The sequence below is a fragment of the Strix uralensis genome, chromosome 4 (assembly GCF_047716275.1).
Source record: "Strix uralensis isolate ZFMK-TIS-50842 chromosome 4, bStrUra1, whole genome shotgun sequence".
NCBI classification, from domain to species: domain Eukaryota; kingdom Metazoa; phylum Chordata; class Aves; order Strigiformes; family Strigidae; genus Strix; species Strix uralensis.
This window is the reverse complement of record NC_133975.1, coordinates 106,778,517-106,806,078: the sequence shown is the minus strand read 5'-3', so window position 1 is coordinate 106,806,078 and position 27,562 is coordinate 106,778,517. Positions and strand designations below refer to the sequence as shown.

General features: G+C 38.8%; 1 protein-coding gene across 4 annotated transcripts in view; it reads right to left on the bottom strand.

The window, feature by feature from the left end:
- Nucleotides 1–27,562, bottom strand: part of LIN52 (lin-52 DREAM MuvB core complex component) — an 81,244-nt gene that overhangs the window by 33,817 nt on the left and 19,865 nt on the right. Inside the window, exon 6 of one of the 4 annotated variants that reach the window (XM_074868393.1) lies at nucleotides 1,300–4,327. The exons of the other annotated variants lie outside the window; for them this stretch is intronic. Within the exon in view, the coding sequence (XP_074724494.1) occupies nucleotides 4,272–4,327 (56 nt within the window). The 3' untranslated portion in view covers nucleotides 1,300–4,271. Of the gene's footprint in view, nucleotides 1–1,299; nucleotides 4,328–27,562 lie in introns of those variants that run through there. 4 annotated transcript variants of the gene reach the window in all.

Below are 27,562 nucleotides of genomic sequence, written 5' to 3'. Positions count from 1 at the left end.
GAGGATGCCCGAAATGCCTCTATCAAGATCACTTCTCTGGTGTTTTGAATGACTGTCAGCTTTAGGAGGGCATATGTATCAGTCTGTGGCTTTTCTGCAATAGTAATTTGCAATTTGTCTAAAAATTCGTATTAGTTTAGAAGTATTACAGGAATGTTTATGCAATGTTACTGAACTTGTGGTAGTATCGGAATCCAGGATTTCAGACCGCATAACAAAGATGTAATTTATCTTTTTTTACAAACTGTATAGGTTGATGATGTAAATACCTGGTATCACTTCCTCAAGATGAAGTGGTTGGCATAACAGTCATCATGATTTGGAAAAAGTGTTTTTCGCCTAAGACAGGTTACTGTGGGTGAAGATGAAGTGGATGAGATCTGCTGCATGCACAGACTGCAAATATAAGTGATGATCCTGTTCTTAGAGATACTTAAAACAGGATTTAGCCCATGATGATGTGGGAGAAAACAGCAGTGGAACAAAATACAAGCTGTAATTAGGACTTGCATGCCTCCACAGTATGCTTGCACTCTGAATACTCTGCAATTTTGATTATGCCATGTCAAGCGGTAATAGAAGACAGACAACTGAACACTGAACATAAGGAAGGTGAACATAATCATGGAACCAAAAACATAGCAGGAACTGAAAAATCATGAGTAGTGCACAGACAGCAAAGAAGAAAAATGTTTTTCTGTTTCTGACAAGAAATGAAGGGTTCCAAATGGAATTATCAGGTAAGCAGGTTTAAAACAAACAATGACTTCACACACACACTTTTTTTAAAAAAAAAACTTTTCTTTGTATAACTGAACTATGGAACTTGCTGTCCAGGGGCATTTTAGAGGCTAGAATTACAGACAAATTAGGTAGGACTAAGATAAATTTATAAAGGGGAGGGTCTACTGTGGACCAGATTCAACTAAAACAGATTGCTGGATGTTCTATAAGTTACCCTAAAGCAAAATCACTCTGTGTAAGCCTTTTGTTTATATCCTTCCCTATCCTTCTACAACTGTTTATAATCAAACAGAAGATTACAGATAAGATGGGCTTGTGATTTGACTTGTAATAGCACCTTACATTTTTATGTAACATAAAAACCAGTAAAATAAACTAGAATAAGGTTCAAACATTACCTCCAAGTTGGATTAGTCAGTTTTCACTAATCTTTTATTTCTAGGTGACTTGAGGGAAATAGGAAGCAAAGCTGAGAACTGTGGGTTATAGGAGTGTTCCAAAATTGTTAATTTTGTAATGGCAAGACACAGCTAAATGAAGTATTACGCTCTTCAATTGCCAGTGCAATTAGACTTTTATTTTGATAATGATTAACATAAACAAGAATTTCTTCTCAGTTGGATTAAAGAGCAAAGCATTTGATACTCCAAAACTGAAGTGACTAGCCTTTAGAACTGAATATATGTAACACTGGCATTTAAAAGGAACTAAATACATATTGGGTTTATTTTCAAGAACCTCACTGTAACATTTAACATACCAACACATGAAAACACTTTAAAGCAATGCATTAGCTTGATTAATATTACCAAATCTTGACTTTCTTATATTCTTCATTCCCATCGCTTAATTTATCAGAACACTTCTTGTTGTTTCAAACTACAGAAGGCCATCAGCAATAAAAAGTCACCCAGATTATCCTGTATAAATAGATACTGCAGGGATGTCAGGAAGACCATCACTGAAGGAAAAAAATAGTGTTCAAAAGGGTATGAAAACCCTCAGTACCATTTGGATATTGCCAAATATTTATTTACTGATGGGAATGGAGCATCCACAGGCCAAACCCTGAGGTGGTGATGTGCAGAAGTGGGAAGAAGAGCCTGAAGAAGAGTATTGCCTAGGTGGCTAAGCAAAAGCTTTTGCATCTTAGAGGGCTGTTTTGGAACCCCAGACAAATCTCTAAGCTTTGCATATGTTAATTATCAAACCACAAAGCAGTAACAGACAGATTACAATTCCCTGGCTAACACACAAAAATACATATAAATATTACCAATAAAAAAATACATCACTGACTCACCTCTACAGATGACGAGTACAAAGCCAACGAATAACACAATTCTAGAGCATACATTACTGGCTGCCCTATAGAAGATAAGCACTGCATATGGTAAAAGGGGTTTTTTGTGTTTATTTTTTTTTAACACACATGTATGTTACTAAAAACTACCTAAAGTTCAAAATTCCTTACTGAACATGTTGGAAAATATACTTCCATGCCAGGCTTTCGTATCTTCTCCTATATTCCTTTTCCTTTCAGATCTCAATTCCTGAATGTGTTGGATCAACAAACCTCTAAAAAATGCACAAACTCATACTGGCGATACAAAGTATCTCATTATGTCATATATGTGTATTATATATATAGTATACAAACTTAAAATTGCATTTGAAATGTATAATTCAATACTTAAAGCTACACCCACATAAGTCTGCACCAGCAGGTTTTTTCTCTGTCTCTGAATCATCACTTTCAGCTTCTCTTCACATTCATCTGTCTTAACTCGTACGCTCTCAAGGAATGAAGTTACTGTGAAGTACAGAAATAAATCCATTAAGTTTAAAATCAGACTCCTGACACTCCTAAATATTCTGTATTTGCGCAGGATCTTTCTGAGATGTGGGATTTAACTGCCTAAACTTAGTTAACAGGAGCTGTCCAAAATGAGCCTAGTTCCAACCAGTAATAACCAAGACCTCAGAGTGCAAACCAAAAGGCCACCAGCATTTTAGAAAAAATTTAGAGAGGACTATCTGAATAAAAAAATATCCTCCTCTTTATTGCACATGCACCTGAAAGAGTCTCCTCTGCAGAGAGAAAAATGCTGTAAGGACAGCCTGTTATATGTACTATTTCCAAGTCATTTCTCCTCTCACATGTGACTGCAGCTTGGGAAATGACAAGTTTTGAAAAGCCCGCATGCTAAAAATAACATTTCTAAATAGAGGAAAAAAACCTGCTCTTCATCCAATGTTTCAACATTATGTTGTACCCTAAATATAACATAATTACGACGCTTAAAATGTTGTATTCTAGGAAAATGAAAGAAGATGAAATGAAAAAAATTCTTCTCTTAAATAAAATAATAAGTCTGAACATGCTCGTTATCTCTTCTCAGGGGTAAACACGCAGAATTGCATTAACAGAAGGAAAAGGCATTAAATAGTAAGATGAATAAAGCCCAAAAGTGTGTGCTGAAAGAAACCAGGTCACAGAAAATTCTGTCTTAAAAATGCTGGTTTTGTAGGGGAAAAAAATTTTGAGGTTGCTGTTTTATGAGTAATTAAAAATACCACAAAATGTTATTTTCAGAAATGTTAAGATTTTGTATAAGCAGGTCATCCTCACAATGTGGCTAATAATCCCTTTGCCCCTTCATGGAGTGCTAACTGAAAATATTACTGCCTTTCAACTTTATAACTTTCTTCAGTTTCTAGCTCTGTAAGAAGCAGAGAATCGCAGTGGACTGAGAAAGCTGTCTCTCTGTGTACTGTCCGAAGTTTCTGTAGGGATGCTTTTCTTCATGATACAGTAACATCTCTTACTCCTGACGGTCTGTCAGTCTTGATTTCACTAGAGAACCATTTAACGGTGAGATGAAGCTCCTGGTATGCTGAAGGTCTGGAGGTCCTCCTTGGGGTACCAGATATGCTTCTCCGAAGACAGTGAGTAACTGGAATTTAATGCACAGACTGCACTCAGCTTCTACACTAAAAGCACATGCTCCTGCTGAACCAGTGCTATTGGCAAATCCACACCCCAAACTCAGCTCAGATCTTTTAACACAGAAGTTGCACATGGGAAATCAATACATTTAAGACAAAAGATACACACAAGGGTCAATGCCGCATGATGCACACTGGCCAGTGTCAGATCTGCTGTGTACTGGGAACAGGTGCTGCCACTGAGAGCAGCTGAATAAGGACACTATGGCTGTTCACTTCTGAGTAGCTGATTAAAACAGGTGACTGTCACAGCACACCAGGGCCGAGTCCTCCTGTGGACATCTTATGCTCAGGTGGAGTCCAAATTCCAACACAACCAATTGCAGTCCTTGTGACCTGTGTATGCAATACATCTGCCCTGTGAAGAGACGAGCTGTGGAAGCAAAAAAAGAGATGTTTGCTTCCAAAGGTCTAGAGCAAGAGCTTTTCACTTCTTAGAAGTTCTGGGGTTCATCTGGATCCGCAGTACGTAAAATAATCTAGTTGGGGTATTTTTGTCCAAACTTCAGGTGTGGCAGCTACTTTTTGGGTTTCTCTAGGATGTTCAGGAATTTCCCTCGAGTCATTTCTCTAGCTGAAATCACAAGGGAGAAAAAAAAAAAAAAAAAAAAAAAGAGATAAATATTTTTTAAAAAGCCAAGAAATCCAAACAATTGTATAATTTACAGATTTTTACCACAGGGTAAGAAATTTACTTACATTTGTGTTTACACCAATAAGTTTGGTTTGGTTTTGTTTTAAGTGGAAAATAAGTAAAACTGCATTCCAGTGTGAATTCCTGGCATCCTAGAAACACAGGCAGGACCTGGAATCTTCTAAACTCAGCAATAATTCCCACAGGCTGTCTCATTACATACAATCTATGCTTTCTATTCCTACTGTGTTATGCTCTCACATCTCCTTTTCTCTGTACTATCTATCTCTGAATGGTGTAATCCAGATCTCCATCACTCTGTCTCAGAGCAATTGTTCCTGGATGTTATAATCCGTCAGAGATTATGGAACTCTCTCCATTTCAGGATTATTGGTCCCTGGATGCTATGATCTTCAACAGAAATTAGACAGCATTTTCTCTCTCTCAGCAATGTCAGTCCCTGGATGCTGTAATATAATAGGGTTTATATTCCTTCAATGCAGTTCATCTATGGATGGTGTAATAAAGTAAAGTTTATAGAGTTTTGGTCTTCTCTCTCTCTCTGCATTGTCAGTCCTTCGATGTTTAATACAGCAAGGCAAGGTTTATATGTCTCTCTCTCACTCTTGGCACCATCAATCTCTGGTAGCTGTATTACAGCAGGGTTTACACAGCCACTTTTCTGCACGAGACATTTCTGACTTGTGAGCCCATAAGCTCACAAGCTGGCAGAGCAGCCCTAATACTATCTTTGTCTTGCAATAACAATACAGTACATCGCAAAGACAACATAATTAGCAATTGAGTCCTGGAGAAAGACAATCTTCCCACTGGTGCTTCCCTTCATTTCTTGTCAATAAAGGTGTAAGCTTTGTGCTGGACTGACAGGCATCAAAACATGGAGGTTTTTATTCACAGGATTGATGAAAGTGTGTATGTTTCCCACACCTAGCCTAGAGAGGCTCTGGAAGGTGATGGGAAATTCATTTTCTGTTTTATCCATTCAATTCCTGACCTCTCTACTGAGAGGAACAACAAAAATGACAATTAGGATTAAAACTGGAACTGAGTTTCTTGCTGATGTTGGGTTTTCTTTTGACATTACCAATTATCTGTTAGAACAGAACTAAAATGTTCAGCTTAAAATACTCAATACGCACCCTCAGGTAAAGACATTTTGTTATTCTTTACCTAAAGGTTAGAATTTGTACCTTAAAGCCTCCTCTTTAAATTATTACGTTCTAATTTGTCTACCCAAAATTGTACCACAAGGTATGGTCATCAACAATACCCCTCTAAAACCATTAGGGGTATTATGAACTGTCTGGTACATACTGATATTCATAGGCTGCAAAGTCCACTGCCATGAGTGGAACATGCTTCAGACTGGTTGCAGATTCAAGCAGATCATAGCATTATTCACTTTGTCCATGCCTTCAACTGTGACTTATATCATCTGGGATCCATTCCCAACTCTGCTTCTGATTCACAGCGTAAACTACCACAGAAGTACTCATTTGTACCTCTACTTCCTCATCTGCAAGATAGCTTGTATCTTTTAAGTGCTGCTGAAGTGACACATGGATAGAAGATAGGACACATGGATGCAGAAGGACAGAGCGGATTGTTATATTGTCAGGAGCTAAGTTGTTATGCACAAAGAACAATTAAATAAAAATGCAAGGTTTTAAAAATTTTAGTTAGGAATGGATTTTCAGCACCTGTTCTTTGACACTTCCCTGCCTTCAACAACGCATGGTTTTAAAACACTCTTAACAGAGAAAGCACAAAGCCGAACTGTAGTTGATAGAGTGGAAAGTTTTCCAGAGTGCAAGTCCCATATAGGAGATATACGAATGCATGACAATTCTGTTCCCCCAAAGAGGGCTGTACCCTATAAATCAAGCAGAGAGCATAGACTCCTTCTGTGCACTGAGTGAAATTACTGTGGGTTGGGGGTTGCTCCAGAGCACGTGCCCTCCTGTTCACTTGTCATCGGAGATGTTAACATTTCTGATTAATTCACAGACCTCTCATTTTATTCTTCATTCCTTTATCCTTGCTATCCTGTTCTGTTGCAGCTTAAAGATTCTTACCGACCTGCTACAATAATCACCGCCCGCTTCCCCCCCCAACCTGGTGAAATTGTTTAGTGATGCCAACCGCGCTTTTAATTTGCAAGACATCAGACACAGAGGTAATTTATACCAACATCTGTTCATTTCTGACTTCTGAAACAAACTCGCACATGCTGCTACAAAATCCCATTAGGAGCAGGAGACAGCCTTCTGCTATTCTGTATTCCTCTTCTCCTCACATACTCAGGCTTGCATCAGGGCTGTATTTTTAAAGATATGATGCCAAACTGAATAAAAGGACCTTACATTTTTGTATATGTATGAAAATGGCCAGGAAATAACATCCTTGTATCACACACACACAAAAAAAAAAGAAAAAAAAAAAAAAAATCACAGCCAAACTAAAGGCAAGTTTCCACAAACATTAACAATCTTGTTTTCCTTGCTTCAGCTGCTTCTCTTATCTGTCCAAGAACCACAGTTCAATGTATTCCTGGTAAGCACAGGCCAAATACATATTACATGGTACTGCGTTCAAATGTCTTGGCTATTCCTTCCTCTTTGTTCCTCTTCAATCTGCACTGGAGTATGAATTCGAGCTTGGGTTTTACACAGAAAAGCCTCTAATATTAAACTGACTCCTCTGCTCAGTATTGCTCCTGATAAATGAATTCTTAATAATGGGAATATCATTTCCAATGGGGCCTTTTGGAGCTTGCTGGAGTGAGGGAAGAGCTTGTGAATGAAGAAACCATCATCCACATTCTAAATATGATTGCAGACTAAGAGAGACGGTAAAACCTGCCTTAAACAACTACCCAAGGGACCAGCAGAAGCCAGTTGCGTAGTAGATGGAGGTGGATTTTTTAATTAAAAGGTTGGACAAAACTGTAGTGAAAACCTCAGGGATTTTTTTCTTTAAAATGGTTGCTTAAACCACGGACTTCAAGTGAAGAGAGAGCTTGAATGCAGGTTTCATTGTACCAGCAAACAGACACTAAAGAGGCTGTGCAGCATGAAACAGAAACATGAATCTCCATGTCAAGTCACGATTTACAACCTTGCCTAGACTGTGCATCTACTACAATAGAAAAATCAACAATGGATACGATCGCAATAGCTTGGATACAAATTAATCTCACCTACTAGGGAGGAGGAAGAGGATACTGAAGACCATAGAAAAAACACTTTAAGATGTTATCAGCACTGGTTACAATGGAAGTTGAGTGCTTCAATAGACTCAGAGAAAAGTACTGAAAAATGCTATCAGGCTATTATAATTAACAGCAAATGCTATACTGTATGAATTAAGTTTGCTGCCTGGCAAGATCCGCCAAGCAGATCTCAAGCACAGGTATTGGGTAGGGAAGGCTGGGGCTGAAAGGAGAAGGAGACATTTCTACTTTATAGGGGAACAGAATAAGGTTTAATATAATCTCCTCTTTAGAACTTCAATCCCTCAATCCCACATTTAGCCTTGTTGCCTGGGACTCCTTTCTACTACAATTGTCCCCAAGTTGCCTTTCTGCAGTAAATTTTGTGGTTGCTGGTTGAAAAGATTCAGTAGTACAGATTGATTTCCTACAAGTGAGGAGATGAGGGATTACCAAAAGCAGTCCTGGTTAACAAGATTGGGTGCAGAATCTCCTGCTAGAGCAGCCCACTCTGCCAGTGCTTTGCATCCTTTCACTATGACATATGGGTTTCATTACACAAAGATTTTCCTGATTTTAACTTGGAGGCGATTACATTGGAAACTCAGAGCTATCTTTACATCTGTAGCAATTTAAAGGTTAAGTAACTTTTAATCAAATGACAAAGACTCATAATGTTTTTTCCTCGATTGAAAATGAAAACTGCTGTTCCGGATATTCCTTCCAGTGACAATTTAATTAGAAAAAAAACCACTGTACTGGAGATTGGGGTCCAGCCTGATTGCTCCCCATAAAAAGCCTTCTCACACATATGACAGCACAGGACATACTGTGTCATAAGGTCTGGATAGCCAGAAAATAATGGAAGGATTTACTGCTATAAAATCAGCAACAAAACCAGTGATTTACACTTACATAAGCAACCTTCATCCATGAGAACCCCTAAGCAACACACATATGTACACACTTTTTTAACATAATATACACTTAAATGCAAAAGCACACCACAGTTGATGATAAAGTATATGTGACAAACTGTATTTATCACACATTTATCATGATAATTATACCTTCCTGCTTACTACTTCTGAGCTTATCTAAAAATCTCAAAACAAAGCTTGTGAGCATTTTCAAATCACAAATATTTTAAAATGAAGTCGCCCGCTAAAAAAGAACAAAAGAAGACTTTCCCCCAGATGTACAACTCGGGACAAATTTGACCGTGCTCTTCCTCTGACCTGAAAATGGAGCCTTGTTGAAATTGAAAGGTCTTGTTACTAAAAAATACAATTAATGCCCTGTGAACAGAACATGGGTTTAGCCCTGAAATGTCTTCTGGTATCACACTTTAAATGCTACATTCTTGATTACAAAAGGTTATTTTGGGCACTGTCACAATTTGTTAGCTTATCAGTTATTCCTCCCATTCAACTGTATTTACGATAACTAAAGAACTTGGTTTTTCAACATGGAAGGATTCCTTTAAAGTAGTAATCATGCACTCTCAAACTACTGCTGTGTATCAGGACTACACAGAAAACAAAACTAGAAGGGTTTATTTCTGAAGAACTATTGAAGGGAATTTGCTTCTTTGTTTCACTATCAGTGGAAATTACCAGTTCAGGGCAAGGAACATGAATTGCAGAGAGACAGCAGAACACTCCTCTGGTTTTTAACTCTTCTATCACAAGGCTCTGCTGCATCAGAAATTATTTCTTTTGTCCTGAGATACAATGTTAGAATGAGATGACACAACCATTCTTCTTCTTAGTCGGTAGCACATAAAAACAATCCTAGAAGAATTCCTGTAACTGTGGGAGTCTTGCTTGACTGAACTTGGGAAAGCCAATGGCAAAGCCACATCTTTTGGCTAGGCTCAACTAGTATTGCATTTGGAAGGGAAATTAAAAAAAAAAAAAAAAAAAAAATCAGTCACAGGGGTGATGGGGAGTGAAGGCAATCTAAAACCAGACAAAATATTTAAGATTGATATCATTACTACACAGCCCTCAAAGCAAAAAGAGGCTTATGTCAAGACAAGAGCAACAGAGTATTATTACCCAGCCAACATAATCTGAACTTCTATCAGAGAAAGAGATCTGTATGGATCACTTTATACCCTGAAACCAGACTCTCAAAATCCTACCACCACCTGGATGCCTGCTGGCACCAGCTTGCTCCTCTTCCTTCATAAAAAGAGCTCCAGTTACTGTGCTGTGTACTTCCTTAACATAATTGTCAAATGAACTGCTACTTGGTGACTGTGGGCCTTTGACAAATACTTATCAGTGGATGTTACACCAAGCTCAATTTCATAAAGAGCTGGAACTGCCATGTCAGGAGAACAGTCGTTAGCAAAAGCAATGTCAGTTGCCTTTACTGAAAGTAGAACTGGTACATGCTTCAGGAACTGCTACATTTACACTGAAGACCAGCATAATCATCTAGCACTCCTAAACCACATTTTTCAGGTAAGACGACAGAATCAGCTAAACTGCCAGGTGGAATAAGCTTGCATTACCATGGCATCTTTCAATAATCAATATCAAAGCACTTGCAAAGTTTATCAAGCTTCACAATATTCTTGAGACATACAGTGATTTAATTCCCATCTTACAGATGGGGTCACAGCCTCAGTAAGAAGTGATGTACAGATGTATACTAAAGGAGTCAGCAACCGTGCTAGAAGTCAGGCTCTGAAAGATGAGCTCTGTCAAGTCTTGCTGCAGCATTTTAAAATATTAACACCACCCTTGGTACAAAACATCATGGTCCTTCCCTTGGTGAATGAGACAGCAAAATCTGCCCTTACTTTCAGCTGTAGTTCACAGTCTGGCATGACTTGTTTTGAAATGCCAAAGAAGGTGGAGGCTTGCACAAAGCCAGGCCGTGAATCAGAGCAGGTGAAACACATGGACTGCTCCTCCCAGTGTGCTATGAAAAGAGTAATCTCTGACAGAGAAGTGGAAAATATCTGAGACTGATAAAGTTTTAAACCACTGAAACAGTTTAGTTGATTGTTAGCTAGAGCCTTAAGAATCGGAATCAAATACCTAATGCTTTCCTGAATCATGAAATCCTCCTGTGACCTCTTTCCACCTCATTTTTCTCTACCCATAGTAGTGGTGTTTTATCACATGTTTGATAAGAGATCTCAGAGATCGTTTGAGATTATCCAGAATGATGATAACAGATCTGCTGTAGATTAAGATATCCTCAAAAATGTTACTGTTGCTATCAATAAGTACTAAAATTGTATCTGCTCAAAAAAATTCCTTCTCTGCAGAATAATTTACCTTGCTCTCCTAATCAGATTTCCCTATCTTGCAAGGCAGTACCATTCTGTTTGCTCTCAGTTGCAAACAATGATGTTCACAGAGCTTCGAATGCAAAAACTACAAACAGTATTCATTCACATATAGATGGGCAAAGCCAGTCAGTGAAAACACTCAAAGCAAGGGGCAAATGACATCCCTGCCAATGCCCAGGGAGCTACTAAACTTATGCTCCAGGTCACAGATATTAGGATGTGCAGATATTTTGTTCTGAGTGACCCCCATATTAAAGGGAACTCCTACAGTACCTCCCACTTCTAGGAGCTGCCTGAAGACAACATCCTGTGGGGCCAAAGACCTGATCCCTTTGACCCCCAAAGCAGGGAAAGAGTTACATCTTCTCTCTGCAAAGCCAATAAAAACCTCTCTTGATTATAATTTAGATAAGAGCCACTGGATTGAATAATAATGTCTGAAACTCCCCTGGCTGTTTCACCTTGAGACGTCCATCACTGGGTTAAACATGATGCTAATTGCATTTGGATTGATTAATTTCTCTCACTCCTGTCTATTCGAATAATGCTTAACAAAATAATCACAGCACCCAGAGCCAAATCTTCTCCGTCAAAGGAATGAAGCCATCAGAACCAGCAGAGATGAAAGAAATGAAGATGACCCGTAATTACTGCTACGGTGATATCATTACCATATTATAGAAAATGAGTGTACGTGGGGGGAGCGGGGGCTGCGATTATTTATTTTTTAATGGAACCTCACATCCCAAGAATACAGATCTGACACAGTCGAGCATACAAAAATACAGAACTAAAAAATTATTGTGCATTACATTGCAAAATACAGTGAACACTTGGACTCTAGATACACTGAGTGTCTTGTACTGTGAGCTGCTGTTTATTCACTTCACTATTTTTTCATTGCAATAATACTTTGTATATGACTAGCATAGATATTTAAGATGCCTAACTTCCCCAAAAGATCCTCCAGTATTTGCAACAGAACTCATCCATAACCCTGATGCTAAAGCCATTCTCTTTTAATATCATTACAAGTCATCTTACTTTGAACATCAGCATTCAGATTTTTAAACCGCCAGACCTAACTTGATGCTCAAAGAAAAGCTAGCATGCAAGAAATTTTTATTCTTAAATGCTGATTCCTATCTGAAGGCAGTTATAAATTCCATCACCAGCTGCAGTAGATCACTTTCAACCATTCATTATGCTGGTTCTGTAAAGATATCAAATGTATCAAGTCTGGAAGAATTTAAACTAGGATTTAAAAAAAAAAAAAAACAGCCAACCACCGACCAAAACCACAACCCTAACATCCAAACGGAAGGCCTTCTGCTCCCTTTATTCTCCAAAATACACTCCCAAAGCCCCTCTCATTTGAGAAACAAATAGATTGGCAATTGTATAAGATCTTCAGACACCTGTGCACTGCAATTCTAATTGTGGTTTATACAGTTCACTTCTCTCAGTGCTGCTTATGTCTGCCCCCTAGTCTCAGACCGAAGACAAAAAAACCCCACACACAACTAGCAGCTCAAAATATTTATTCTGGAATAAAGCCAAGGTCAAATACAGAAAAAAAAAATTCACACGCCAAAAATGTCAAGACCTAAGACCAGGCACTGACTCATGAAGCTAATTAAACACAGAAAAGTGATATTCAAGTATTTTATAAGGCTTAAAGAAAGAAATTCAAGTTACCTTCTAATATTAAAAGCAGTATGAAAGGCAATTTTGTATCAAAGTTGAGGATATTTTCAAGTATACCTGAAAGGTACTTTACTATCATTGGAACAGCTACAGCCTGGGAGAACTTTGACCACCAAAGCCTACAGATGTTGGAGGCAAAGAGTGGGATAGAAATGGGGCATATTTTAACAAGAAGCACTCTAAAGGGTTTTTTCCTACCTGCTTGTACCAAAATGAAAATAATCACTTCCTGGCCTCCCAACCCCTGTGGGGGACCAAGAGTTCTTTATGTTTTTTTCGCCACAGTATCTCAAAGAGGAATCTTCTTTATCAAGCAACATGGAGAAATAAGATCAAAACTGTTTGCTCAAGAACTCTTGAGCATAACACATGAAGCAGCTAGGCGGAGGGGTCTGCACTGAATATAGCCACACAGCCAGGTATGAAAGGTTTCTGTAGGTGAACGGACCCTTCTCAGAAGGCATGCAGGCCGAAGTACTGCCCAGCTCCCACAAAACAGTGCACCATGATGCCCCTGTCTATACTGGGGAGCAGGTCCCCTGTCTATACTGGGGAGCAGGTGTTTACTGGTTGGGAGCAAAGCAGGTGAACCTTGAAAGTAACAATTTTTTCAAGTCTTATCAGTGGCTGGGGCACACACGCCATGGCAAAATCTGAGCCCAGGAGCCAATAGGAATAAAGGGATTAAGAGTTATTAGGAGTAGAGAGAATTACATATTTACAGTACAGTTACTGAAAAATAATCGTGTAATGATTATGTAAGTCCCTATACTCCTTTTGGCTAATAATGTTGGATACAAGCTGTATGGTTATGCAAGCCAGGGCACACAAATCCAATCAGAAGACATCAAGGTGTGTTTACAGGGAGTCTTGAAGCTCTGGTTCAAGAGCAGCATGGCCTCCTTGACCTCCAAAAGGCAGAAACAAGCCCCTGTCAGTAGGTTAGGTAATGGCTTAAGCTGTGAAGCAGAACTGAATTTTTAAATTTAACTTCCGTCAACAAGCATCATGGGAAGAGATATCTGGATGGAGGAAGCCCACATTATGGTAGTCTGCATTTATTTGTCCAGAGGTATGTCCTTACTTTAAAAAGCAGACCAAATTTTTAAAATGTTTTCTAATCCCAAGATTCCTTATTGAAACATTTTTCCATGTAGATGACTGCAGCCCTTGACACAACAACGAATTATCAGTATTGAAGGTCTCTATGAGAAGATCCACACTTTTTATGACTGAACAATATTATTTGATTTCAACATGAAGTAAATACCAAAGATTCCTTTTGCCATTCGCACAATGATACAAGATATTAAATTACCTAGAGAACTTCCATAATTTCCAAAAATCCACATAAAAAGTCTGTATGACCAAATACATGATTGAAATCTCAGTGTTCCAAGGCCAAAGTCTCAACCTTAGTCAAACCAGAATTATAGAAAAGCAGCAATATGCAGTTTGTGGGCTGCAGAAGAAAACCTTCACAACTGCCTCCATCATTTTATTCTTTCCTCCACATGAATTAAAGGTACTTTCTTCAATGACTACCTTTATCCCTGTCCTCATCCTTCCGAGTATATTCACCATTTGCTTTAGTCCAGTTTTTTCAGTTATACTACTGACTAGTTTCATGCATTCTGTCCGCCACAATCCTCTTCTCCTGGCAACAATACCCTGAGCTGAGGAATATCTGAAAGTCCAGAAGAGGGTTCAGGGAACTCAAAACCATCTTTACCAATTCCAAGGTGGTCACAAGACATCTGAAGAAATGCACTGATTTATAAATGTTACACTTTTTACAGCATCTAAATGCTACTAGAGTCAAACTAAAATGAATAGAGGGGGAAAAAAAAGTGTATTTGGAAGAGTTAAAAATCACAGGAAAATTGTTATTACTCAGAGAAACTATCACTAGTTTTAATCTGACCTATTTGATAACAAAATTGTAATACCACTCAGGGATGTTTGGAATAGGTATTAAAATATAAACAGTGAAGGCTCTACTACAATTATTACAATTTAGCTGTTAATGAGTTCAAAGGCAAGTAGGCAAGGCCCAGTTGTAAACTCAGATTAAAAGATGCACCCAAAAATAAACCCCGTCCAGACCCATGAAGAAATGTGAGAACATTTTTCATAAACACCCTCACTCTTCTAGTACCCACGGGTTTTGAAGACGAGCTTGAAGACATGATTCAAATACAAGAAATACAGAGGTATGAGAGTCTGCAGATACCTCCTGAGTAGCAACCAGAAGAAACCCCAGTTTCTTGAAACCCACAAAAATGAAACCCAGCATGTGAGTCAGCTGTCATTCCTAAAAAAACCAGGCCCAAACAAACAACGTTATTTTTCACTCCAGAAGGTCTACTGAGAGCAGTCCAGTAAGCTTTGGTACTCTCTTGCTTCCAAAAATCTCTTCATGTTTATTCCCAGTCCATGCATACCACTGGTCTGAGGCCATGTCTGCCATTACTTTCTTCTCTTATGAAAGCTGAATGCAGTGACAATAGCTATCTTTTAATGAGCAGACTAGTGTTCTTCATCCATTACTGGCAACGAAGAATAAAGGCACTGCAGCAAAGCAGATGGCAAACCATCCAAAAAACAGCTCAGAATGTAAAGCAGAAGATGGCAATGGCCATGAGGAGTCTCCATAGATTAAGCGTCTGGTGAGATTGCTATGAGGTTTGAGGGGCATTGAAGAAACTTGGGAAGCCAGAAAACCCAGAAGAATCCATGATCCAATGACAATCAGACTATCAGACATATCTGGAGGTAGAAAGTCACAGCAGAATAGAAGATGAATAAGTAGAAAGAGGATATAAGGAGAGTGATGTTTGAAGAAAATTCAGTCTACAAGAAGAGAACAGATCAAATTATAAAGGTATACAGTGCAATATCATATCAGGAAAATTGTACAGAATCAGAGAATTTGAAAGGACCTTGGCAGGTCTCCAGTCAACCTTCTGTTCAGAAATAACAGGCTGCTCAGGGCTTTAGCCAGTCAAGTCTTAAAACCATCCATGGATGGAGACTGCACAACCTCTCCTGGCAATCCTTCCAATACTTGGCTGCTTCACGCTGAAAAAGTTTTCTCTTGAATCCAGTCAGAAACGTTCTTGCTTCAATTTATGACTGTTGCCTCTTGTCCTGCCACCATGCAGCATAGTGCAGAGCCTGACTCCATCTTCTCAATAACCTCCTCGCGGGTACTAGCAGGCAGCTATTAGGTCCCTCTTCTCCATGCTGAACAAGCCCCATTCCCTCAGCCTCTGTTCACAGGACAAGTGCTCCAGTCCCCTGATCATCTTGGTGGCCCTCCACTGAACTCACTCCAGTTTACCAATGTCTTCCTCACACTGGGGAATGGAGGACACCACTGGATGTGGCATTGCAGATGCAGTCTAATGACTGCTGAATAGAGGTAGACAATCATCTCCCTTGATCTACTGGCCATGCTCCTATCAACATATGCATATGCAATCCTGCATTCCTTTCCCAAATATTACCTACTTATACTACCTATATTCCTGTTGAACACAGTTTCCTAGCCTTTAACTCTGCACCTAGGCACTGCTTTGCTTATTGTTCCAGGAAACCTGAGCACCATAGTCAAGAGTCAGTGCATTTTGTGCCCCGAGACAGAGGAAGAACTGTTTGCTCCTCCAAGTTTTATATGTATACATTAGTAAAGAAATTGTAAGCATTTTTTTTAAATTAGTATGTTCTCTATTTTCAAGTAAGCCAGGTACAAGGTGTGAAAATCCTGAGGCAACCCAGAGAACTATCTGTTGAAAACTGAATGACAGCTTGACCTGCTACCTAGAAACATCCATCACCCAGCCCTTTTCTGTTGGGATTTATGTTGAATGACGTCTTCTGCAGGTTAACAATTAGTTTTTAGCATAAGAGTCCTGTGTCATCGTCATCATCTCCCCAAGAGAGAGAAACAGGCTGAGTGATTTTTAGATTATATGCTCTGATAAGACACAGGCTCCTGACTCCCTCTGTGCTTGTGCCATGCAGGCCACCTGCTCTATGAAGCTGCCACTGGGGACACTCTCAAAAAGGTTTAATAATAATGTTCTCTCTAGAGATGTAACTCAGAGCATGCTCTGAATTTACATTTTATATCACTAACTAAAATCTTGTATATAAAATCCTATCAATAGGTAGGACCTAAGACTAGTCACTAAAAAAAGATAGAAATATTATTTCATATTAAACAAGAATGTCAGGTTTGTAGTCATAAAAACCATAAACAAACACAGGAACTGATAGAGCAGGGCATATCGGTGATCTACCCAGTCAGGCATCCTGCCTGACTGCACCCAATATCAGAAGCATCACAGAAAAAAAAGCAAAGAACCCCATTATGAAGACATATGCAATAATAATCTCTGAAAGATTTCTCCTCTTCCTAAGTGCTTGTTTTATATCCTGAAGCAGTTGATATTTCCTACTTCATTTTAGATTTTATTCTGCTGTAACTAGAAATGTTCTCATCATCCGTTTAATTGCCTGATTCTTTTTCAATAGCTGCTAAGTACTTGGTCTAAAAAGAAAAAAAAAATCCCAGTGTGGCAAAAAGTTCCACATCAAATTATTCATTGTGTAAAAAGCATTCTTTTTTGCTACTTTTAATCTGACTGGCTTCCATTACTTTTTTTTGAATTCTCCCCATCTTATTCTTTCTCAGGTTGTGAGTCAATAGGAATTTTCAATTTATCTTCTCAATTGTAGAGATGTAAAATAACAACTGCACTACCTTTCAAAATTAAAGAGATCCACATTTTTTCACATTGTCATGAAGAAATCTCTTGATTTATAAGTAGCTCTCTAGAAGTGAATGGTGTATTTCACACTATCTCAGAATTATTCCTACCAAAAGACTGTCTGAAGTGACAGAGTATCTGAAGTTACAAGAGAGAGAATGAGACTTACTTCCTTTCTGGGAAAAGATTATGAAACTTTATGCAGAAATATAGATTGTAAAGCGCAAACAATTATTGAAGTCAAGCAGAAGAGGTGGGAAACAGCACAATAATTTGCTGTGTGTTGGAGATTCACTCAAGCCTGAAGACATAGAGCAGTCAAGCAATCTGCTCTGCTTCACCATGCTGGTGACTGTGCTTCCACCTGGTTGTTCTGGACCATCTCAGGAGCTCAGAAGGCTCCACGGGTATATGCAAGACACAGTTAAATGCTGCCACATTCACCAACTGCACACAAACTCCAATTACTTTGTGTAACTAAATTCTCTGTCATGTTCAGATAGATTTGTCATGAAAATTCTGCCAAACTCAAGTTTTTAGTTCAGAAACATCAAAATCCTATTAAAAAAAACAACATACAGAGTATCAGAACAACTTAGCAGAACTATTCTTATCAGTCCAAGTATAAAGTGCTATCAAGTGAAGTTGGCGCAAGTATGTATCCTTGTGTCACCACCTTCTATCCAACTCATACCAATTATTTTGAAACCTATTCTTTACAAAACTATCAAAGTGACAAACCTTTATTAAGGAAAAAACCTGCATCAGTGCATACAAATGCATACGAAGATCATACTTAATTTAACTTTCTCAGACTTACCTAACCAGAAGTGAGAGCAAATTACAATTACTTTGTAACTTCTTGAAAAAAAGATTTTACTATTTACATACATGATATAAAACATTTAAAGCTATTATGGCCCTATAAGCAGCCTGCAATTTATGCAGAAAGTGAAGGTCAGAATAAATTTTACTCCACTCTTCCCCTTCTACTTAATAATAGAAAAGCAAGGCTGTGACTAATTGTTGCCACATTTGAACTTCAAGTATGTCCTCTTCTGTTTCTGATAATACTTCTGAATGATACTATTTTGGTGTCAGAAAGCATTATCTCAAATATAACAAGAGTTGTGTTACTTACAGGTAAAGTTTTCCTTGATAGATACAATTATTGGGCTAGAGTGACAGCATGCCCCAGCAGACAGCACTTTAGCCTGCAAATGGAAACCTGGTTTCTATTCCCAATGCAATCACTCCTGCTATGTGACTTCTCCATCCATGTTTCAGGTTCCCCCACCCATGAATTGGTATATATTTTTCTCTGTCAAGTTCCAAGACTGAAGGAATAGAATTATTATGAAACAAGAAAATCCCATTTTAACCTCATGACTAATGTTTTAGATACAACTAAATAAAGGTTCCAGACTGAAGTGTGTAAGCTGAGAACCTCATATAAATCTACAGAAAGATATAAATGCCCCCAAAACAGCAGTTCATCTTGTGACTGCATGTACAGCTTAGAATGATTCTATTTCTGATTTGGAGAGTCCAGGTAGGTGTCAAAAGGTAACAGCTGTGGACACTGGTCCCAAACGTCAGGCGTATCTTTTTGTGGCATTTCTTAGAACTGCTTTCTTAAGCAGTCAGTCAAAAGAGCCTTGAACACTCCTGCAGAAGACTTTTATGCCATCAAAGTCCTTCAAGGAATACTCCACAAAGTTTCTTCCCATACATATCTGCTGTTAGGACATGTAATGCCAAAGTAGAGGAAGCCAACATGTTCAGCAAAGTATCAACAAAAAGAGAAGAAAACAGCCAGGATGCTAGCTTGACCAATACTTTAAAATAAATACAGTTAGCTAGCAATGCTGATGTACATCTTGAATAATTATTTGATGCCTGGAAGTTCTTGTTGTTGATCTGCTACATGGTGCACACAGGACAAGTTATTTCTGCCCGAAGGAGCTTAGGAAAGACACTATATAAATACAGACAGACCAACAGAGGTACACAGTTAAATAAGACAACACTGAAAACTATCACACTCAAAATACATCATCTTAACAGTTATCAAGATTTCTGTACATACGGTACAGCTGCTGGAAGGAGGATGAGCTAGCTCCCTGGAAGTTTACAGCATATGCCTCCAAAGCATGAAGGGAAACCAGTTTCTTAGAAAACACAGCAATTGCTCACAGTAATTCGCATTCTTGACAGACTGGAAGTGTCTGTTGTCCTTCTGTTACTGGATGCGGTATATTAGATAAAGCACCAAAAAAAAAAAAAAACCATGAAAAGTGGTTTGATACAATACCGAAGTGTGTGGAGAAATGTATGGAGGTTTTGATCACAGTCAAAATGATGACCTTATCTTTGTAAGTGGAAAAATATTTGTTAAGATCAGAGTAAAAGATTCTGGAAAAGGTTTTATTCCATAGGTGTTATATAGAAAAATGGAAAATAATTTAGATTATAACTTGGATGCTTGGACTTAATGGAGAGACAAGGATCATAGCTGGTCACAAGACTAAATGAGACAGAACAGCAGCAGTGTTCACAGCCATCAAAAGAGGGATCAGAGATTTTGTTTGGAATAGGAAGACAGCATAAAAAGCTCCGGTTTCCACACCTACTCAGGTCCTCAGATATAAAGGAAATGAAGGGGCTGGTAAAAGGCATTTTTAATCCTATCAGCTCTAGAAAGGTAGCAATATTCCTTAGCTCCCAATGTGGTCTAAACACTCTTGAAATGGGTATGTTGCTAACTCACAGTCACAATACAGAACAATATATAAACAGTATGAGGCGAACAAAGCCATGCTGCACAGTTCTGATGTGGACATTCATGCTAACTCCCTGTGATAGTTGTGTTTCATGTACATAAATTTTATCATTTCTTTCAAATTATTTGGCTGCTCAGGAGTAATAAAACACTACCTTGCATGAGTACAGTAGTGCTTGTACAGCAATCATATTAAACAGCATATTTAATGAAAAGAAAGAATAAAGATAAAAGAATACAGAAAAGACAGAAAAGAAAGTACTACAGAACTGATATTCTCTTCATGCATAGTAAAGATTTTTCACTCAGCTTTGTTGCCATAGCCAGTGACCATTCGAATCATTATGCCACATCTACATCCCACTGTCCTCATGATTTAATTAGAAGTAAAGTGATACCCACTCTAAATATCATCAACATTCACAATCTCTCCTCCTCCCTGTGTCCCAGATGCAAAGGGCCTACAAACTCCTACTATCACCAGCCTAAGAAATGCCATTCACTGGGACAGATGCTGCCACTGGCTTGAAGAACTTGTACCCTCTCTGGAATCCAGAAGCAAGTCTGAGCTAGAGAGTACTGCAGGACTACTGAAAAGGATGAGTGCTTAACGTTGTCTTTGATGCTGAGCTTATTGAAAGATCACTGCTTATTTACCCACATCACACAAATACCAAGAAGACTGGCAGAGAAGCAGATGGACAGACAGTGTAAGTCAGGATAGAGAAGACTATTGATAGGGCTTGCCCAAATACTAAATGTTTAAGAAGAATACTTTGAAATCCTGAAAAAGGATTTTGTTGCAGGGTACAGCACACCAGCCTTAAATTCCTTTCTTGTTAATCCATGGATGTGTTGGCTTTTGTTTTACCCACTAGGCAGGGGGCACTCAAAATCCTCATTAGGAAGTGATCTGCAGCTATGCACCAGAGAACAGGGAAAAGTACAGCCTATAGGATTTCAGACTTTAGTTAAGGCGCTGCTTAGTGAGAAGAGAGAGCAGCAGATACATTTTCAATGCCATCTGCTGGATAAGATGGACAACTAATAGAGGTGAGAAACCACTGTTTTCCATCTATCATCATCAACACATACCAACTGTTCCCTCCTCTTCATACCATACCTAAACAGAGATCAAAATTGAAGTTGTCTTAATAAGCACATTTATTCCCCACGCTCTGTCAATGCATCCAAGAAAGGAAATAAGCCAATAGTTGTGAAAACGTTTGGATGAGTAATAATGCCTGCATGTTACTCCTGCTGAGAATTCAGGGGGTTCTGACAGTGGAAAATATCTTAAGTTAGATTTGATGAGAACAGCCTGATGTCTACATTGCAAAACATATTCCTGCACTGGGCCCATCTCATCTCCCATCCAAGAATGGCTAATACTTCTTTCTGAAGACAGCAATGAAAAAGTCACAAGACAAAAAGGTTTTCTCCTCTTGCCTGAAGAGTATTTTTCCCATTGTACAGACCAACAACTGACAGAGTTCACTCAGCTAAAGGAGTAGAAACAAATTTGTATGTCACAATAAAATGAAACAGACCGCTACTCTGAAGAGACAGGTAACTTATATTGCTAAGGAAGTCCAACACAGAAAATATCCTAGAATTTGAGGACAGGTATTTATTGATACAGAGTGAATAAAAGGTCAGCTTAATCTTAAAGATGAACAACTTTCTGACTTTTGTGAATTATAACATATTCTGGTTGTTCAAATTGCAAAGCTTCATTAAACATGTCTCAACTGTTTGCAGAAACCACTGACACTACAGGTATCTATAATGTCTCCTAAAGGACATCTGGACACATTCCTTTTTTGATAGTGTAACCAAAGAACTTCTTGAGACTCTGGTGGAATGACCCTCTTGGTCTGTCATGCCATTTAGACAGCCTATTGGATCACCTGGATTCAGTAAAAAAGAGGGATGGACATGAAATGGAGTCTGCATGAGGTTGATATAATTCATATAAGAGATGCAGCAACAGATTGCACTCCCAGGTCCTCAAATACAAAAATTGTACTTGCTGACGTGAAAAAAAACAATTGTTAATAAACAGATCTTCTGCTCTTCAACACTCCATATGGCAGTCTGATGGATTAAACACCAGCAGAGTGTTGATCACTCTAAAAACTCATATTGAGATGATCTGGAAAATCTGTCTACCTACAATTTACGAATTCTGGTTAATTTAATTAAAATGCTGCATCACTAAGTGCCTTAATATGTGAAAAGCCATAAGCTTGTGAGGTTCCTGGCACATGCCTGCTTTCAGAAGAAGCTACAGTACAAACCACCAAAAGTCATCTTTTTAGTTCAGGATACACAAAGGAAGACTCTTGAGCTAGAAGATCAGTCTAAGTTTACATGCAGGGAGAAGAGAGCAGAAAAATCTCCAAAATTGGCAGAGTGACAGTTGACACAGTAAGGCTGAGGATGCCAGTAGCATGAGAGAAACAAGGTACTGGTCACTTCTTTGAAAGGGGCCAGCCAAGGTTAAAGGAAATTAGATGGGTTGTAAATAGCAGACTGAGAAATGGAGAGAGAGGAGTGTGGTTCCAGAGAGGAACTGTCCCCTTGCAGGTGGACAAAGGCCAGGAAATCCCAAGGGAGAAGGAACCAATGATCAACATACTTGGCCAAAGGTAAACCCAATGCTGTAATCTACCAAGGGAGGTTTGAAATCTTGCTGCTTCTTAAATTGAGACAGGCTACAGCACATACATAATCAATTACTGCAATTTAGTTAAGGGATGGTACCTGTTCATTTTCAATTTGATGCCACCACCATGAAAGAGAATCCTCGAGACTGAACCAGCTTAGACATTTTTTTCCTTGCTAGAAGCACGGCTGGATGAAAGAACAGGTATTGCCAACCCAAAATCCCTCTGACAAAAGACAAGTGAGTAAACTGCTGGGATGTGGAAGCAGCTGATAGTCTGGGAAACAGATGGAAAACCTCTTCCACATCTACAGCAGCTCTGAGTTGATGGAAACCAAGACATTCCCGGTACACTCATTACTGTCTCTGGGATGGAGCTGTGTATGTTAATACTTTTCTTACTTAATAATATCTACTTTTGTTCTTCCTAAACTAAAGTCAAGATGCTGCTGGGTTCAGTTCTTCGCAGCTGAAGCTGAGGATGCAGCATCAAGGGTTTTCCAGGTATGACTGCTAAAATGTGACAGGAGTCTGAAAAGCAGAAAGTGGTGTTATCAGGGACACGTCATGGAAGAATAGACAGAAGTCCCCATGTTACTACTGTCTTAGTCCAGTGTAATTCAGCAAAGCATAAATCCTTTTTTTTCCCTCTTTGCATTCTCAAAACCAGCTAAAGAGAAAAAGTTATAGGAGGAAGGAACAGCAATTTTCCCCAGGAACACAGTAATTCAGTCTCATTTCTTGTTAAGAAACATTAAACAAACAATTTTGGATTTTCTTCTGCAGAATGATCTTATTTGGAAGAAGAGGAGCAGTCTCTCTAGTATGGCAATTGGTCCCCTACTTGTACAGGCAGATGAGCTTCTGCCTGCAAAACTCAGGAGGATCTGCTGACCTTCTGCAACAGAGGATATAGGGCATGTGAAGTTGTTGTGAAGAAGGCCTGATCGCATTCTACGCCTAGCACAGTATCGTAAAGGAAGACTGTCACCCACTAAAGGCCACTTCAGCTGTGTATCTACAATTCATTGCATGACAAGAAAGAACACTGATGTTTTACAAGGCACACCCCTATACTAATGTTTCCCATAATGGTAGAACTCAGAAAAATTGATCTGGAGTAAATAAAAGACATGTGCTTAGATAATAAAACCCATTTTAAAAAAAAGCCTGATCACATTTACATTTCACTCTCCAATATAATCTTTATGCGTCCTCTAGACTATTTCCAACTACTTTTCAGGACATGTGACAGAGCATGCTGGAGCCAAAGTTAATTATTTCCATATTCAAATACAAGAGTACTGATTTTCTATACTATTACAAGCATAAGAGCCAAGAAAAAGTGCCTAAGACAGAAAGCAAGGTGGGGAAAAAACCCTTCCTTCCCCTAAGTCTTCTCTGCCTCAGAGAGACCAAGCAGGCTGGTTTCAAAACAAGAGCAAGTGATATAACCAAACAAAAGCAGATCTGAAAGGTGAGCAAACCCCACAAGCCACACAGTCATTATTACTATGTCGACAGCACACTTGTTAAAAATGTATATTTTAATTTTCTGTATTGCTAAAGGTCCCAATTTGCCCAGGGATCTAGCTAAGCTGCCATTTTCTACCACGACAGAGTCTAATCTTTATTTAATGGATTTAGCATCTATCTTCACTAGAGTGGTCTCTAAGGGAAAAGGGGAGGGGAGTATGAAGGGGCATGAAGAGATGATCAGAGCCCCCCTCTCCTTCATCCATCCGGCGCTCATGTTTGTGTTCAAAATTCAATTACCTCCTTATTGATACTTCACAGAGATATTTAAGCTGCAAACATGAAGCCCTGATTTCCCAGGGGGCCATGCCCCTCTCTATTTCACTGCTCTGCTTCCCCCTGGGTGAATTCCTGAGGCGTCCATATTAATAGGTAATCAGTCACAATTCATTTATTAAACAGCTAGCAAGGTTTATCAGCCTACCCTGATTAGCCGGAAGAAGCCACTGAATTCCTAATTTATTTATGGAAATGTAAGTGTCGTTTTGAATTCCATTCATGAAAGACAGGGGTGCCGTGGGTCTGGCACGCTGAATTCTAACAGGGAAGCAGCAGGCAACCCGGAGACCGGGGACCTTGCAACTTGAGCCCAGGAAATGCACTACGGTGACCCTAGCATGATCAATGGATGTCGAGCCAGAAGCTCATACAAGCATTCACAAGCCAGCTCTTCAGAGAGTAGGCATTGCCACCCATGGCAACTAGAGAATTACCACCATTGCAGCTAGAGAATTACCATCTTAATGGCTCAGGGTGTGGATTGGTTGAAAAGAGTTCCCTAAACAGAGCAGGCGATGTGGTGAAACTGGGCCAAAATAATAATAAAAAAAATTAGAAGCATTTTAGAAAGTTCCAGTGAAACATTCAGAGTAGTGCTGAAAACAACTGCCAGGTAACACTAATATATGCATTTACATATAAAGTTCAGCTTTTTGAAAACTACAGACTGTTACAACCTTGAAATTATTTTTGCTATAATAATTTCAACTGAACTGGTTTTAAAATGCAACAAACAATGCTACTGTACTTTCAGACTAAGACACAGAAGCTCAGGGATGCTGCTGGATTACCAGAAAGTGAAAATGGCTAACAAAAAAAAAAAAAGAGTCATTTCTATCTTTTAAATAGAGAAATGGAGTACTCCATAAATAGCAGACCCTGAAGTGAAAAGACTTACAGATGCACTTAATACATCCTAAGGCAATTAGGACACAGCTTCAGATAACATAAAGCTTATATACAGGCCTCTGAAGGTTCAAGGCTACCACTGGTCAAAACCACTTTCTTCTTATCCCTCGCAGTTGTGTAGTGATCTCTGAAACTTATTCACCTGAATTTTACCCACCATAGTTACTTAACCATAAAACAGCTAGGAATAGAAGACTATAGAAAACATTTATTTCCTTTTCTTCTCCATACAAATTTGTGCCAAATAACTTTCACTGTATACCCCTCGGCGTTTAGTGACTTTTCTGAACAGCTCAACTCAGAAGTAAACATAGGGATTGTATTTTTAAATCCTCCAAAGCAGGATGTCCCTCAGGCAGATGCAATAGCCAAAAGGGTATTTTTGATTCATTTTTTCCTAAATTTAGATCTCAAAACTGACAGGGTTTAACAATGTACAATTTAAACATATTGAGAGCATTTCTGTAATGCTAATTCTGAGACACTGTTATGAGACATTTTGTTCAGTGACTTCAGTACTTTGATTATTAACTGACTAAGAAAGTATTCAAAACTAACAAGTCAAAGCATAAATAATGGAGGATGCAGATGCCATCCACAGTATTGTATCTCACAGAAATTATTTCAGTTCAATCACAATTACTTGAAAATATATTTCAAATAACAACCCAAAATATAATGTAGCTTAAAACTGACTATACCTGTGTTTACCCTCTAAATTTACAAGCACAAGCTCAATAGTTGCATACAAGGTTTTAATTTGCTTAAGATCTCATTACGCAGAAATTTCACTAGTGTGTTAAAACTGACATAATTCCCACTGCAACTAAACTAGTACAAACCATACCCTTAAATAAAAAAGATATGATTTCCTCTCAAATTACAGTGGTCAGACATGGAAAGTTGTAGTACATGCAATAAATACATCCAAAATGCTAGGCAGAATGAGCATTCAAATTCATCTACAACCTCAACTCATGTGTTGCAGGTGTCTGAAGTCAGGGATGGCATGGCGAAATGAATGCTGGAAGAAGCATCTTTTCACTGCCCGAAAAAGTAATCAATAGCTTAATTGTTATTACTTTGTGTTTTATGTAGACGAGGGTAATTCAGTGTATTTTTCCTACTATGAAAAGTAGCTCCTAGAAGAAGGAAAAAACCAGAATTTACAGGAAAGATTTCTCAATACCTTTCCTCCACTGTGTAAGGAAGATTTCCACACTAGCACAACGATGTTTTGAAGACATCACAGGATTTTACAACAGGCGCAAATATCTAATCAAGATATGGCTCTCAACAGCCAGTTTCTCCAGCCCTCATTGCTTGGGGAACTGCAAATGCTACCAATGAAAATAAAACAACCTGCTTCCTTCGTGAATCTAGCCATACTTCACCTTTTCCCCCTTCAGCAGTAAATTCACAACAGTGATTTCAAGCGAGGGCTTTGCAGAGTACACAAGACAGAGCTCACCACGGAGATGGTAAAGCAGGACACTCGTGCGTGTTCTTACTGGGGAGCTCACTGAGCAAAGTCAACATTATTTTCACTCCCTCAGTACATAAGCTCCTTATCATACAGAAAAACAGTGGCACCATCCATAATGGACGTCCAACCCATGCCGCCCAAATGCATTGGAGAATATAAACTGTAATCATGTCGCAGTTATTCCTAGTCTTCACAGATGTTATTTCCAGTTACTTCTAGTCTCAGCTTCTGAAACACAACCAAGTGAAAGCAATGCAGCACCAGCTTTCTGAAACCAAAGACAATTGCTCCAGAAGATGTAAACTGTTGTTATTCATGTCAGTAAATGTTTCTTACTTGGCTATGTTTAAGACATCAGCATTTGCACTGAAATTATTACACACTGCTGCTTATGTTAGTGCATGCACCCAATGAAAAGGCTTACCTACTCAACTGCCTTGCATTCTTATCCGCATGTCAACCCCCCCAAATGTTACCAGCTAGCTTCCCAA